Below are 16,424 nucleotides of genomic sequence, written 5' to 3'. Positions count from 1 at the left end.
CAAAGCCATCCACAACCTGTCTCCTCCATACATCTGTGACCTCATCTCCTGGTACTTACCTGCATGCAACCTCCGATCCTCACAAGATCTCCTTCTCTACTCCCCCTCTTACCTCCTCTTCCCACAATCGCATACAAGATTTCCCTCGCGTATCACCCCTACTCTGGAACGCTCTACCACAACATATCAGACTCTTGCCTACCATCGAAACCTTCAAAAAGAACCTGAAGACCTACCTCTTCCGGCAAGCCTACAACCTGCAGTAATCACCGATTGACCAATCCACTACACGACCAGCTCTATCCTCACCTACTGTATCCTCACCCATCCCTTGTAGATTGTGAGCCCTCGCGGGCAGGGTCCTCTCTCCTCCTGTACCAGTTGTGACTTGTATTGTTCAAGATTATTGTACCTGTTTTTATTATGTATACCCCTCCTCACATGTAAAGCGCCATGGAATAAATGGCGCTATAATAATAAATAATAATAATAATATAGCTGGGAGGCACAGAGATCACAGGGGGCTTATAGTTGGGGGAGCAAAGAGATCATATTGGGGCACATAGCGGGAGGGGGCACAGAGATCACAGTGGGCACATAGCTGAGGGACACAGATCACCTGCAGACACAGAGCTGCCAGCACAGAGATCACTCTGGACTCTCTGGCAGGCTGCAGCAGCTCCTCTTCCGGAACAGGAGAGCATTTGGCGTTAACCCCGCCCACCCCCATCACTAGCCCCACCCACCCCGATGACATCTTTCATGTGCAGGGCAGGAAGCGTTCTGTGATGAACGCTGCATGCCGTGTACTTGGAGCTAAAGGGCCGGCAGGATGCGGCTGCCGCCTGGACATTGCGGACTCCGGGGACCTTCCCGCGGGCCGGAGGTTCCCCACCCCTGGTTTAAATCAAAGCATTTTCATGTGTGCGAATGGACCAGTCACAGTCCAGACCTAAAGTCTATTAAGAATCTGTGGCAAGACTTGAAAATTGCTGTCCACAGACGCTTTCTATCCAATCTTACCGAGCTAGAGATAGTGTGCAAAAAAGAATGGGCAAAAATTTCAAACACTAGATGTGCAACGCTGGTAGAGACATAAGCCAAAAGGCTTGGAGCAGTAATTGAAGGGAAAGGTGGTCCTACAAAGTATTGACTTAGGGGGACTGAACACAAATGCATGTCACAAATTTCAGATCTGTATTTTTTTAATATTATAAATCTATGCATTATTTCCTTTATATTTGATAAATACTTGCTACTTTGGGTTGGTATATCACATCCAAATAAAATGCATTTAAGTTTGTAGATGTGAAAAAATGTGGAAAACTTCACGGGGTATGACTTTTTTAAAGACACTGCAAGTGAACCCCGATCACCAGTAATTGGTGTGAGTTAGTGGCTCCACTAGGAGCTGAGCCATTATTGCAACAGTTACAACTATTATGGCAGCACATTGTAAATCTCTATTAAGCCCTAACATACTGCACTTTTCTGTTTAAATTAATGTGATACTGAGATATTTGACCAGTGCAAACTTAGCATCTATGTACAATAAAATGAATGCATAATCTATCCAGCACAATGAATGGCATAAAAAAAATACACTGCCAGAATGGCTTCCTTTGTGTCCCCCTTTCTTAACAACCCATAAAAATAAATAAAAAAAGTCTGTAACATCCCCATCATGCGACTGATCACACGATCATGACCTCATGCAGGTCCTGGCAGGGCTGCCAGGGGAGATAAAGTGGACCTTCTCCCACCTGCTCTATGAAGGTCCACATAAAACCGGCCCTTTTTATGCAACTTAACCCTCACAACACGTAGTGTGCTGGAGAAAAAATGCTCTGGTTTCACATCACTGACACTGTTAAGCGCAGAGACACATATCTCCCCTCTATCACATTACCAGTGACCATGTCACAATATATATACACACACAAATATATATGTACACATCCTTTAACAGTGAAACTGCAGCACTAACAAAGAAAAATCAGACAGAAATCACAGGATAGTTATACACATTATGAAATACAAATTTGCAAAACAGGAACATCTCGATTTACTCAATATTGATTATGAGCTCCATACGCACTAACAACTGCATTTACATGCTTTGACACACTATCAGTGAGGTTATTAATTGTCTGAGAAATGCTCTGCCACCATGAATGCACTTGGGCATGCAATCCATCAAGATCCACTGCTGGCAGCTCCCTTTGTGATTGGCAACCAATGATGTCCCAGATGTGTACGATGAAAACACGACAGGTCATGGTGGCTTGGTTCAGCCATGCAGACTGCTCACAGTAGCACAAGCAACAAGCAGCCTGGTGTTGTCATTTTGAAAAACAGCTCCTGGGACACTTTGGAGAAATAACAGTACCACCGTGTAAGGGTGAGCTAATAATGGACCTGTAATAAAGACGAGAAGAGTCCAGCTACTGTACAGTATAGAGCCACACAGCATAATCGTAGAACTAGTGTGACATTGCCTAATAAATACCTCTTCATGACGTTACCCGCATAGTCTCAAAAGCAATCTTCAGCTACTAAAGTGAGACTCATGGTTGAAGAGCATAGACATCCATTCCCATCACCATTGCTATCTTGCTCTGCATGATAGCCTTTGAGAACGGTGGCATTAGGTCAATGAAACATTTGAAGCTGGACATCGGACTCCTAGCCCAAAGTCATGCAGACGCCTTCTGCTGGTTTGTGTACACATCTTTTGATGCATTAGGCTAGGTATGTGATGTACAATTTCAATCAATGGTGGAACCAGTGGTACAGACATTTCCTCAAAGTGTCCAAGAAGCTTTTTCTCAACATGACAATGCCAGATTGCATGCTATTTGTTCTACTGTGGGCAGTTTGCATGACCTAAATGTGCTCCTATGGCCTGCAGCATCTCCACACGTGTGTCTCCCATAAAGCATGAAGACAATAACCTCATTGATAGCATGTGAACACGTGTAGGTGCGTGCATTTCTGCACCTGGCACTCATACTCTATACTTAATTAATCAAGATGCTTTCAAAATTGTGTTTCCATTTTTCATCACTTGCATATCATTAACTTTTCTATCAATCCTGTATTTTCTGGCCTAAGGTATTTTATAGCAGCTTTGCTTTAGTTCACTTATCTGTTGATCCAACCACTTTAAAGAAGTTGTCCACTACTTGGACAACTTCTTCTCATGCTTGGCCCTGATAAAATAATAAAGCTTCTACTCCCTTTCCAGGCCGGCGCCGTTCCCGCAGTGTCGGCACCTGGTCTCCCGGGGCTCACGTGCTGTTCTTGTGACACGTGACGTCGGCGCCCAATCAGCACTGGCGTCACTGTCCAACCTCCTGTCAAATTGCGCAGGAAGAAGCCAGGGATCAGCTGCAGCCCAGACTTCCTCTTCATGTTCGATTTGTCCAAAGGTGGGGACTGTGACGCTGATTGAGTGTCGGTGCCACAACGCCGCACAAGTGCCCTGGGGAGAGCGTGTGCCGACACCGCGGGGACGGCGCCGGCATAGGAGGGGAGTATAGGTTTTATTATTTTATGGGGCAAAACATTTTGATCAAGAAGGGGTTTGGCAAGTAGTGGACAATCCCTTTACGCAGTAAATACCGTACATAATTTATTTAAATTATTAATAATAATAGTTATATTTATTTATACCTGTCAATGCCGTACACAACAGCACAGTTTTTCCCTCCAATCCCATGATTGTTAAGGAACAGCTGGTTATAAAATCCAATCAGTTTTCAAAGCTCATTTTGCCGAGGGGTTTTGGACAGCTGCACTACTACATTCTATTAGCATGTAAAGGGTAAAATGGTTCTCACCTTCCAGGGATCATACTCTAATGCTTGTAATACAAGTGATGAAGTCTCGTATCTTAGAGGTTCAAATGCAAAAGAGGACTGTCCGGACCGGGGATCTACCAAATCTGGATGGTTACAGATCCTCTGCAACTGCATCAAGACGTGAAGAACACTGACAAAATGTCCTCCCTTCAGGGAATCCTGCGTTCTGTCCAAAAGAGAGAATTGTAGGTGGTCAGAGAGTGGAGCACAATCCTATCTGAATTCCAGAGATGTCTCACATTAGGCTATGGGTTGTAGTTGCAATGCAATCAGCATTTTATCACCAAGAGATTAACATTGCCTGGACTACAGCTCACAAGGAGAAGACCAGCTAATCTGTGTAACCGGCCACACACTGGCTCACAATCCACAGTGTACACAGTAAACTCCCAGTCAGGGGTGTGGGTTTGGTTATAAACAGTTCTTAGCTCTGCTACATCTCAAAACAGGTAGTCTATGAAAATTACACCAAGCAGCCCAGTAATTGATACATCCCTGGAATCAGGCTTTCTTGTCCTACATTACACTGCTATCAGATTATCAAACACCTGCTGACAGATTCTCTTTAATGATGAGATTGTTAAACCTTTCTTCTGGCTGATTAATCTTTTCACAAGTTGGACGGGTACAAGCAGTGCGTCACTACCAGTCAGCGACATCCCCTTTCAGATGTTTGGACTCTCTGACTGTCCTTCCCTGAGGATCACCTTGAGATCACTCTACATATAGGGCTTACATCGATCGTTGGATACATTTGGCAATTCTGGAATCATATCGGGCAAAGGACAGAGCTCCAACTGAAGCATATGGCTCACTCCACCTGGGCGATGGCGGTCTATGGGACCGTTTGCCATTAGGCTTCTGTTCTGCAGCTCCATAATGCTGTGACTTGCTCATCCATCCCCATGTTCTCAAACTTTCACAGACTTCATACCTTCTGGGTAAAAGGGTTCTGCAAGCTGCAATCAGCCGGGTTATGGCCTGAGGGATCTGCCTTACTATCCCATGGTTTCCTGTGTCCCCCATTGAGGCATCCAAGAAAATAGGATTTTTGGTACTTACTGTAAAATCACAATCATGCAACCAGTAAGAACCCAAAAGTCCTCTTTTCAAGTTAAAGTGGTTGTCTGATCTTAAGTTACAAGTCTGCAGTCACTCTATGTGACTGCAGACTTGTGAATTCTCTCATTGTTCATACTGTCCGCTGTAAAAATACTCCAGTACCGGCGCTAGAATACAAGCAGTCACATGCCAACTAGATGGACGTAGCCTCGCTCAAGGCAAAAGAATTGAGCAAGGCCAGATACAGTCTAGTCGAAATGTGACCGAAAGTTTACAAATCGTACATATACATTCACATGGCCAACCGCTCTCAACGATAGCACCGGAGAATCCTTATAGTGAACAGTGCGAGCAATGAGAGTCAATAAAGTGGCTGCAGACTTGTAGCATAAGACTGGACAACCCCTTTAATATCTCTGATGTTAAGGTTTATAAAAAAAGAGAGAAAATCAATTTACCCAATGTAACATTACCCCTATAAAAATCTCTTGTAACTCCACATCTAGAATATGGCATCCAGTTTGGACTCCATATTTAAAAAAAAAAATATTGGAAAGGTGAAATCAGTTCAAAGGCAAGCAACGAAACAATCAGAGGGATGGAAGGTCTCTTTTAATAAGAGGTTAGAAAAGTAAAAACAGCTCAGACACAATCTAATTTATATGTTTAAACACATGTGATGTCAATACAAAGGAATAACACGAGATCTTACTTGAAGGACCTTACAAAGGACCAAGTGACATTTATTACATGTCTAGGAAAGGTGTTTCTGACAGCTAAACAGGAAAGTGTTCTTTACAGTTCGAGCAGTCAGACTGTGGAATGCCCTACCACAAGAGGCAGTAATGGCAGACACTATAACAGCAATTAAAAAGGATGGATGCTTGAGGGTTATAAGTAATCTAGCGATAATGTAGAGTTACTCAAGAAAGGTTGTACTCGATGAACCTGTGTCTTTTGTCAACATAATGTAACCATGTAAAGGGTGAAAACAATCAAAGATATAAAAACTTCCGGTACCCTGGCTGCAGAATGACATCCTCATACAATGCTCTCTGGCGATTGGACAGACGACACTTCAGAACATGTTCATATTTTTTTGTTAGTTGCTTCTCAACATCTTTTTTTGATCTTCGCAAAATAAAAGGTCGAACAGTCTGCAAAACAGCACAAAGATAAAAAGCATCATACTTCCTTTTCAACTGTAACAGCACAATAACGTGTTCATGGAAGCTATAATAGGAATACACTCCCCTGCCATGCCATCTTCATACATGCCTTGTGTTATACTCTATATTATCCGGCTGGGGGGTTTAAGAACCACATTCGCACAATGGCTCTGATTAAGACTGGCATTGTGGATGCCAGTCTTAATGAATGGGGTCACTGGAGTAAGATGCGCCTAATTCACGGATTATTCGCATCTTATAAGAGCTGTGCACCTCCAGCAGGCAGGGAATGGAGTACATCTGGAGTGAGTTACGCCATTCAAGTGGCATAACTTTAAATGAATTTGACAGGTGGGCACAGCCATGACTCGTCCCACCCATGTTCCACCAATAATGGCATAGCTGGCCAGTAATGATGTGAAAAAGCCAAAAGTTGAAAGATATTATGAGTTATTATTTTGAACCAGAATGAATTTTTCAGGGGTTTCTCTAGAATAAGACATTGGATTGCAGCTGTCAAGGTATCATTTTATTCAGCTTCCTATGACCTACATGTCCATATAGATGGCTTAGGGTTGATCCTACTAACAGATTTACTTTAAGAATTTTATTAAGGTGTTTTAGGCCCCAATGTCTCCATATTATTAGTCACAATAAAATTCCAAAGGAAAATCTAAGACCAAGAGCCTACTTTGCTAATGAAGCATTAATAACAAAAGCTTCATTACCACAGCTTAAGGCCCCGTCACACACAGCGACGCTGCAGCGATACAGACAACGATGCTGATCGCTGCAGCGTCGCTGTTTTGTCGCTGTGTGGTCGCTGGGGAGCTGTCACACAGACAGCTCTCTCCAGCGACCAACGATCAGGGGAACGACTTCAGCATCGTTGAAACTGTCTTCAACGATGCCGAAGTCCCCCTGCAGCACCCGGGTAACCAGGGTAAACATCGGGTTACTAAGCGCAGGGCCGCGCTTAGTAACCCGATGTTTACCCTGGTTACCAAAAAAAACAAACAGTACATACTCACCATCTGATGTCCGTCAGGTCCCTTGCCGTCTGCTTCCTGCTCTGACTGAGATCCGGCCGTACAGTGAGAGCAGAGCGCAGCGGTGACGTCACTGCTGTGATCTGCTCTCACAGTACGGCGGCACTCAGTCAGAGCAGGAAGCAGACGGCAAGGGACCTGACGGACATCAGATGGTGAGTATGTACTGTTTGTTTTTTTTTACATTTACACTGGTAACCAGGGTAAACATCGGGTTACTAAGCGCGGCCCTGCGCTTAGTAACCCGATGTTTACCCTGGTTACCAGTGAAGACATCGCTGGATCGGTGTCACACACACCGATTCAGCGAATGTCAGCGGGACCTCAACGATCAAAAAACGGCCCAGGCCATTCCGACACGACCAGCGATCTCGCAGCAGGGGCCTGATCGCTGGTACGTGTCACACATAGCGAGATCGCTACTGAGGTCGCTGTTGCGTCACAAAACTTGTGACTCAGCAGCGATCTCGCTAGCGATCTCGCTATGTGAGACGGGGCCTTTCCTCTCCCCTTCATACAGGCTTATGGCAGCTTTTTCCACCCATCCTCCCTTCTAACACCCCTCCTTTGCAGCAGCATCCAAAGACACCGCTGCAGACTGAGGAACTGCAACACCCGTTGTCAAAGGACAGTAGGTCATCAATAAGCAGTTAGACTCCATGATAAGGGGAGACAGGGTATATGGACATATGTAACAATAACCTCTAAAAATATATTTTATGCAATTAATCAGCAAAAAATGTTGCCCATACATTAATTAACGTAAACAATAGAAGCCTTATAATAACAGAAAATGAAAAACCACCAACCCTGTGCAACATGATGAAAAGCTTGTGGCACTTTTCCTGGCTTTCTTCTCCACTAGTTTTTAAAGGGAAATCTAGATACGCTTTTGATATGCCAGGAATTAAAAAATGCACCATGGTCCAGTGATCTCTCCATGAATTTTGTAGAGGGGTGTCCCTTAGAAGTAGTCGGTTCTGACTATGGAAAGAAAAAACACAATCACTATTTTAAGTAAAAAGTGAAAAATCAATCAACAATGTATTTTCTTCTATAGTTTTTTTTTCAATGATTTTTTTTATTTAATAGTTTAAATTTTTCCTTATCACAGGCAACAAATTCCTGTTCTGTAGAGATCACTGCTCAGATGTCATCTCATTGTTATCACAGGCAACTTACAGTGACAGATATCACCAATATATCACACCATTTATTAAAGGTGATGGACACAGCTCACTTCCTCCCCCTCCCTGCACAATGACCTCTTTCACAGGTCACAGACGATGCCTGGAAAACTTTCACAAGAAAGTCAACCTACATCTCCAGACTATAAGTTTCTACGGTCCACGTGGCTCCCATGATGCAAATCCTGGAAAGATTGCTATTTCCCGATAATCATGTACACAAAATAAATCTTTTATTACTTTATGTGAATATCTGACATTATCGGCATTTTATTATGAATGTCAAACATTCAAATACTGTAATATACATTTGTCTAAGAACCTGGGAGCTCAACCTTGGAAGATTGAAGATGGCATCCCAATGCTTCTCATTCATGTTTCGGAGCTGATGAACTTCATCCAAGATCAAATATTTCCATCTCATCTTCATAAAAGCCTGGAGTCCCTTGAAGAGCTGCTTGTAAGACGTGATGCAGACATGGAAGTTGTTGGGCTCTTCCCAACTCTACAAGACATACATCAAGAAGTAGATAACAAAGGGGGCTCAGACATTTTTACAATCTGACCTCCCGCAACTGAACGCATGGGAGTATGACGTGGGCTAGCATATGAGACTTTTACCTGTCTCTTTTTCCTTATCTCTCGTTGTTTGCCGAAGTATAAAAGCAGTTTTAAGCCTGGGCACCATCTTTTAAATTCCAGCTCCCACTTTAGAATTTTACAGCTTCTCACCACAATCAAGTGTGGACCCCAGTTTCCTGAAAAATGTACAAAATATAAACATTACAGTAGTAGCGGCAGCAAACAACCTAAAGAATATACTGTACTCTGCTGGGTCAGGTAATGGAATAAGGGTTCGGCACGGAAACTAAAGAAGTGCTGCATGGTGGGATGCCTAACAAATCCTAAACGGTTAAAGGGGTGGTAGGAGACGGTTTGACCTGGCTCGAAAAAAACATATAAGCTGCTGTCAATGAGCGGAAATTGATTGGCTGCAGCAGTCACTTGATGCTCACCAGCTGGAACACGAATCAAGAACAGTGGGTGCCGTGGCCAGCGGGCGTCAATTAGGTATTGGTTCTTTTTGTTTTACGACATACATTTATTTATTATGCTTGCTTATATGGCGCCACTTTGGTACATTTGTACACTAAAATATTGTATTATCCAGGCCTTTTCCAGGGGTTACCCCATAGGATAAGTGCTGTATGTCTAATTGGAGTGAGTCTAAATGCTGGCACGTCCGTCAACCACAAAACCAGGTTTCCTGTGTTCCCAATGTGTATCGAGCAGCAGTGAGCATGCCGACTACTGCTCCATTTAATTGCATGGGTCTATTGGCGCCGTAGTGTGCATGCGTGACCTGCGCTCCAATAGACAGTGGAAAAAGAGGTGGTCATGCATCTGTAGAATAGGCTTCAAGCACACTGGGGAAACTTCACCTCCGCTTTCATCATCGACTCTAGAAAGGTGGATCAATAGGTGATAAATCTGTGGGGTAACAAATTTAAATCCATTTTTGCCAATCAGCCTCTTACCTTCATTACTGGCTAGGTGTGCCATGAGGGCAATCACCTGAACATTCTTCCCTAGTCCTGACTCGTCGGCCAGAATGCCATTAAGGTTCTTCTTGTACTGCTTCTCCATCCAGTCCAGCCCCACCTGTTGGTAGTCCCGCAGCATGCCATGAAGTAAACGAGAAGGTTGTGGCTTCACCTGCAAGTAAACATTTATTCCTTATAGCAGTGCATATAATGCTGTACATCTGAGTCCTTGCATTGCCAATACAGTACGACCACGTCTTGTTGATAGGGTCATCATGACTGATCTGCAGTGCCTGGGTTCACTGGGTGTTGTCAACATCTGCATGAAGTGTCCCAACTTGAGTCCGGACAAGGGTTAACGTGGGTCATTACATTCGGCTTACATTGGCGCTATATAGTCAATACATATATAATATTACAGTGTTGGCGGGGTTGCCACTAGTTTAGTGGAAATGCTGGATTATGCACCAGTCTATAAATTACAGGATCCCTCCTGCAGGTCTCCATGGACAGAGATTCAACTGCCAGGTATTAATGCTTATGTGCACGAACTTGTTTTTAATTGTTCACTTGCTTTTTAAATGAAAAGATAATCAACTAACCAGTTTTCTTTAAATGAATCTTTCAGCCAGTTTAACCCTCCCTTACCGGTTTCTGCGCATATGTAGGTCATTGAAGAATAAATGCACTGATACCTTTCTTTTTGCTGTAAGTTGTGTTATTCTGGAGCGATTTACAATTTTATCAATATTTAAATGAGGTGTTAAGTGCTCCATCCCTCCCTGAGCACCTAACAAAAGTCTACCTTCCCAGGTCATTTTTGCATCTTTAGCGCCTGTCTCCCTATATCCTTTGATAGCTGATGCCAGGTGCTGGGAAGGAAATCTCACATCTCCTCATGCCTGCAGGTGTACGGCGTTGATCAGCAACATATGCGCAGTAGACTGCTGACACCTTACAGCGCAGGAGTGAGGAAGGTGCCATTGTGAGCATATGTGAGATTTCCTGCCCCGTGCATGCGAATGAATGATCTGGGGAGGCAGATTTAGATGCTTTGGGCACTTACATACTGAGAAAATCATGTATTTCTCCAGAATAATGCAACGGACAGCAAATATTAAGGTATCAATGTATTTATTTTTCAATGACATACATATTTATATAAACGGTTGGGAGGGAAGGGGTAAACTTGCTGACAGATTCATAGTAACATAGTTATTAAGGTTGAAGGAAGACTTTAAGTCCATCTAGTTCAACCCATAGCCTAACCTAACATGCCCTAACATGTTGATCCAGAGGAAGGCAAAAAAAAACCCATGTGGCAAAGAGTAAGCTCCACATTGTGGGAAAAAATTCCTTCCCGACTCCACATACGGCAATCAGACTAGTTCCCTGGATTAACGCCCTATCAAGGAATCTAGTCTATTCCACTGAAAAAAAAAATCCACCATCTTGACTTAATGTTTTTTCAGGACAGCTTATCAAACAATCACACATGGACCATATTTTTTACGGACACATTGGAAAACTATAATAAATTATTCTGATTATAAATGACCCATGGCTACAGCCCATAATTCTGATATTAAGACATCAGCTGCATTCACACAAACTGCAGAATATTGATAATTACAGTTAGAATAATCTGTATAAATTTCCAAAAAAATCAAGGACGCCTTACTTTTTTTTTACAGGCAGGACAAAAAAAATGCCCCATTTTTATGGACTGTCCTGGAATTTCTGGATGTTTAGCAAACCTGTGTATTACTGGGAGATAAACTCCCTCAAGAGGAAATTCTGAAACTAGGATGAGGCTGTAAGCTGCATATCAGAGGGCTAGAAAAGGAAAGAATGACGATTGCAGACTGAAACTTAGTGCAATTGTATTAACTAAACACATCCACCAACATATGTAAAAATCAGTTTTTTCCCCATCTAAGGCATCAAATCCTTTAATAATGGAATTCACCAAAGCTATGTAGTGCTTTTTTAACTTGTTCAGTACAATCCCCTACTTTCGCTAAAGACTTCTGTTTTGGCCTCCAAGTGTATAAAGTTGGCCATAGGCACAAGTTTTCTCCGGCTGAGAGACAACTACGGCTATGTTCACATGTCCAGTAATCATCTGTTAGATGGGATCCAGAAGCTAGCTAAAAATAACTGATTTCAACTAGATCCGTTTTATTTTAACATTGAAGTCTATGGAAAACGAACCGTCGGTCTTCTTCCATTTGAAACTGATTCAGTAAGCAAAACCGGATCGCTGCTGGAACCTTTAATAGGATGAATACTGCACATGTGAACATAGTCTTACTGTACTTGTACTTGTACTGGCCGAAACTGCCAGTAGTTACAGCAATGTAGGGTCAAAGGTAAGGAAAAAAAGCGAGAGGAAGTCAAACAACACTCATTTTTAATGGCCGACAAAGCTGATGGTACCCTAGACCTCAGGCCACAGCAGGAGCACTGATCTCCTGTCCATGGTGAGATTTAGGGCAGTAATACAGTAATATTATGTTTGATTTTACAAACGTATTCAATAATGATTTGTGGGAATGCATCTGGCATTACAAGGATATGTGCACATCCCATAGACCAGAGGTCCTCAACCTTTTTTGCACCAGGGACCGGCTTTAAGCAAGACCAGTTTTCCATGGCCCGGTGGGGGTGGGGCAGGGGCGGGGCTTTGGTCATATGGGGGTGGGGTTATGGAGGGATGGCGCTTAGTGCATACTTATCATATAATTATGACATTTATAATGAGAATGTGATTCAACTTACCATAGGTTCAGAATGAGTGGGAGCACCATGCTTGTTTCCCTGGGGCTCTGCACCATTATTGCCCCATAGCTGTGCCATATAGTGCTCTGCACCATTATTGCCCCATAGCTGTGCCATACAGCGCTCTGCACCATTTATTATTGCCCCATAGCTGTACCATACAGTGCTCTGCACCGTTCATAATTGCCCCATAGCTGTGCCATATAGTGCTCTGCACCGTTCATAATTGCCCCATAGCTGTGCCATATAGTGCTCTGCACCATTAGTGCCCCATAGCTGTGCCATATAGTGCTCTGCACCATTAGTGCCCCATAGCTGTGCCATATATATAGTGCTCTGCACCATTATTGCCCCATAGCTGTGCCATACAGTGCTCTGCACCATTATTGCCCCATAGCTGTGCCATATAGTGCTCTGCACCATTATTGCCCCATAGCTGTGCCATACAGTCCTCTGCACCATTTATTATTGCCCCATAGCTGTGCCATACAGTGCTCTGCACCGTTTATTATTGCCCCATAGCTGTACCATACAGTGCTCTGCACCGTTCATAATTGCCCCATAGCTGTGCCATATAGTGCTCTGCACCGTTCATAATTGCCCCATAGCTGTGCCATATAGTGCTTTGCACCATTAGTGCCCCATAGCTGTGCCATATATATAGTGCTCTGCACCATTATTGCCCCATAGCTGTGCCATACAGTGCTCTGCACCATTATTGCCCCATAGCTGTGCCATACAGTGCTCTGCACCATTATTGCCCCATAGCTGTGCCATATAGTGCTCTGCACCATTATTGCCCCATAGCTGTGCCATATAGTGCTCTGCACCATTATTGCCCCATAGCTGTGCCATACAGTGCTCTGCACCATTATTGCCCCATAGCTGTGCCATACAGTGCTCTGCACCAATTATTGCCCCATAGCTGTGCCATACAGTGCTCTGCACCGTTTATTATTGCCCCATAGCTGTGCCATATAGTGCTCTGCACCATTATTGCCCCATAGCTGTGCCATATAGTGCTCTGCACCATTATTGCCCCATAGCTGTGCCATATAGTGCTCTGCACCATTATTGCCCCATAGCTGTGCCATATAGTGCTCTGCACCGTCCATTATTGCCCCATAGCTGCTGCTGCTGCTGCTGCAATAAAAATAATAAATGACATACTCACCTCTCTTGCTTGCAGCTCCTCAGCGTCCGGTCCCGGCGTCTCTCCGCACTGACTGATCAGGCAGAGGGCGGCGCGCACACTATATGCGTCATCGCGCCCTCTGACCTGCACAGTCAGTGAGGAGAGACGCCGGGAAGATGGAGACAGCGCCCGGCGTGTGGAACGAGGACAGGTGAATATGTAATACTTACCTGCTCCCGGCGTCCCGCTCCTTCCCCCGGACAGCTGGTCTTCGGTGCCGCAGCCTCTTCCTCTATCAGCGGTCACCGGCACCCCTGATTAGAGAAATGAATTATGCGGCTCCGCCCCTATGGGAGGTGGAGCAGCCTATTCATTTCTCTAATGAGCGGTCCCACGTGACCGCTGTACAGGGGAAGAGCTGCTGCACCCGGAGACCGTGGGACGGGCAGGGGGAGCGTCAGGAGCCCCGGAAGCAGGTAAGTATGCCTCAGCGCCCTCTCCCCCTCACCCGCCGATCGTGACTCGAGTATAAGCCGAGGGGGCACTTTCAGCCCAAAAATTTGGGCTGAAAATCTCGGCTTATACTCGAGTATATACGGTAGCTGTCAGCGGCGCCGCGGACCGGCTGAAAAACCCCAACGGCCCGGTCCTGGTCCGCGGACCGGCGGTTGGGGACCTCTGCCATAGACAGTCCAATGGTCAGTTGCAAATATCTGCCGTTTACCAACAAGGCATCCCTATGATCTGTTGAATATCTGTTCCTATCAATAAGTGCAAGTTGGAAAAACATGATTGTTCAGGATTAAGGGTGATTGTTCACCCGAAAGTGAACGAGTGTTACGCCAACGCTAGATCATCTGTCTTTGTCACTTATGTCCTGTGTATGGATTCCATTTAAATAAAGAAGAATCTATTGGTGAAGCTGGACTATTCCTTCATGCCCAGTAATATAGAATGAATGCTTACTGCACATGTAATCCGTGCACTTCCACCAGGAAGAAGGAGCTCTGCTGCTCTGGCCACATCTCCGATATCTCTGGTGTGTTTTCTGGAGCCCAAATGTGCAGGACTTGCCCTGTCAGCCGTTCTAAACTGGTCCGTGTCAAGTAAAGAGTCAATGAGGATAGTAGGTTTCTGCGGCACTTCTGAATCTCCACTGAACTCTTTGACATCTGTAAAAAAAAAAGTTAAAGTGTTAACGGGTTAATATAAATAAATTAAATTTCAGACACAGATTGCTTAATAATAATTAATGGAGGCAAACTCCCCTTCCGGCGCCTGTGCAGATGCAGTACAGGCGTCTGCTCCGTTCACAAGTCGCAGGACCGCTGCAGCGGTTAGATGGCTAGAAAAGCCCATAATCAGAGACACATCGGAGGACCCGCTCCTCTAGTCACCTGGCAGCTGCAGCCAGTCAGTAGCCAGAATCTATGACCAAGATATTCCTACTTGAAGACAGTAAGAAATGTGATGTCTGGCCTATAATATCCCGGCTTTTTATGTTTTAACAATGAACAAATGAAAAATTGAAGTAACCGAAGTTGTGTCTTTTCATTTATCTGAAGCAGTTTAGAAAATCATTCTCACAATGGTCATCCACTCCATTCCATAGTTTTCATGTCTACTGTTTGACCTGACATAATCATCCAGTCTTCGGCTAGGTGCACGCTTGTGTCTCAGCCTCTATTAGGAGGTCTCGGCACAAGTGTAAATTTGACTGGAAAAAAAGGCATAGCATGCTGAGCATTTTTTGACTGAAACGAAAGCCAGCTATTTGTGAGACAAATATATTTTCTAAAAGTGGTTGTCCGCTATTTTATAAGAGATTATTAAAAGGACCCGGGTTGTGCAATAATAAGAAATAGAAAAACAAACAAACAAAACTCTCCTATCAGATGCCCGCAACTCGTCCGTACTCCAAACTGTGCTTAGGTCCCCTGGCTTCCCCTTACAGAGAAGGGCGTCATGTCAATGTGACTGCCTGAGGTAACATTTCATCTGAGGTAGGAGAAACAGAGTGCGGAAGAGCAGCGGAGCTCCAGTAGGTGAGTATAGCTTTGTCTTTTTATTTTGCACACCCTTGGCTCATTATTAATCTCTTTTAACTCCTTCACATACCGAGACGTAATGGTCAGACAGGGGTTCCCGACCTTTGACATATGGGTACACATGGCAATCGTGTGGGGCACAGAAGCTGTGCTAGCGTGATCGCCTCTGAGAGCTCGGCTTACGTGACTGCCGAGACCCAGCTGTCACTGCCAGGAGTAGAGCCTTCACCTCCCCCGGCTGTTTAACCTCTAAATGCTGTGATCGATATCAATCGCAGAATCTGGCAGGCTATAAAACGAAGGAGGCACCAGTCTGTTCGGCGCCCATGTGACGTCATCAGGAGGGCCCGATTGTTGCCATGGCAACCCAAAGTCGTCATAACGACCTCCGGGTCAGCCAGCTATGGCAACCCTCTTAGACCATGCAACAGAGGCCAGACGGAGTTCAACGTTACTCTGCTGCCTCATTAAAGTGATTTGATCCGTTGGAGGTTTCATCTGAATTACATCATTTCAGCTGGAAACCCCAATGTAAGTATGTAGAGCATTAGATAAATGTTATCCAAAATGTTATGTAAAATGTTCC

At 44.4% G+C, this 16,424-nt stretch overlaps 1 protein-coding gene across 13 annotated transcripts in view; it reads right to left on the bottom strand.

Moving 5' to 3' along the window:
• Positions 1–16,424, bottom strand: part of LOC143812727 (E1A-binding protein p400-like) — a 220,183-nt gene that overhangs the window by 90,613 nt on the left and 113,146 nt on the right. For all 13 annotated transcript variants that reach the window (XM_077293327.1, XM_077293337.1, XM_077293331.1 and 10 more), the window contains 7 exons: positions 14,757–14,962; positions 9,869–10,046; positions 8,952–9,088; positions 8,666–8,835; positions 7,953–8,127; positions 5,946–6,082; positions 3,843–4,029 (listed from right to left, as the gene is read on the bottom strand). In XM_077293327.1, the coding sequence (XP_077149442.1) occupies positions 3,843–4,029; positions 5,946–6,082; positions 7,953–8,127; positions 8,666–8,835; positions 8,952–9,088; positions 9,869–10,046; positions 14,757–14,962 (1,190 nt within the window). The remainder of the gene's footprint in view (positions 1–3,842; positions 4,030–5,945; positions 6,083–7,952; positions 8,128–8,665; positions 8,836–8,951; positions 9,089–9,868; positions 10,047–14,756; positions 14,963–16,424) is intronic.

This window comes from Ranitomeya variabilis, chromosome 1 (assembly GCF_051348905.1).
Source record: "Ranitomeya variabilis isolate aRanVar5 chromosome 1, aRanVar5.hap1, whole genome shotgun sequence".
Taxonomy (NCBI): domain Eukaryota; kingdom Metazoa; phylum Chordata; class Amphibia; order Anura; family Dendrobatidae; genus Ranitomeya; species Ranitomeya variabilis.
The sequence above is the reverse complement of the archived record's forward strand: the minus strand, read 5'-3'. Positions and strand labels throughout refer to the sequence as shown.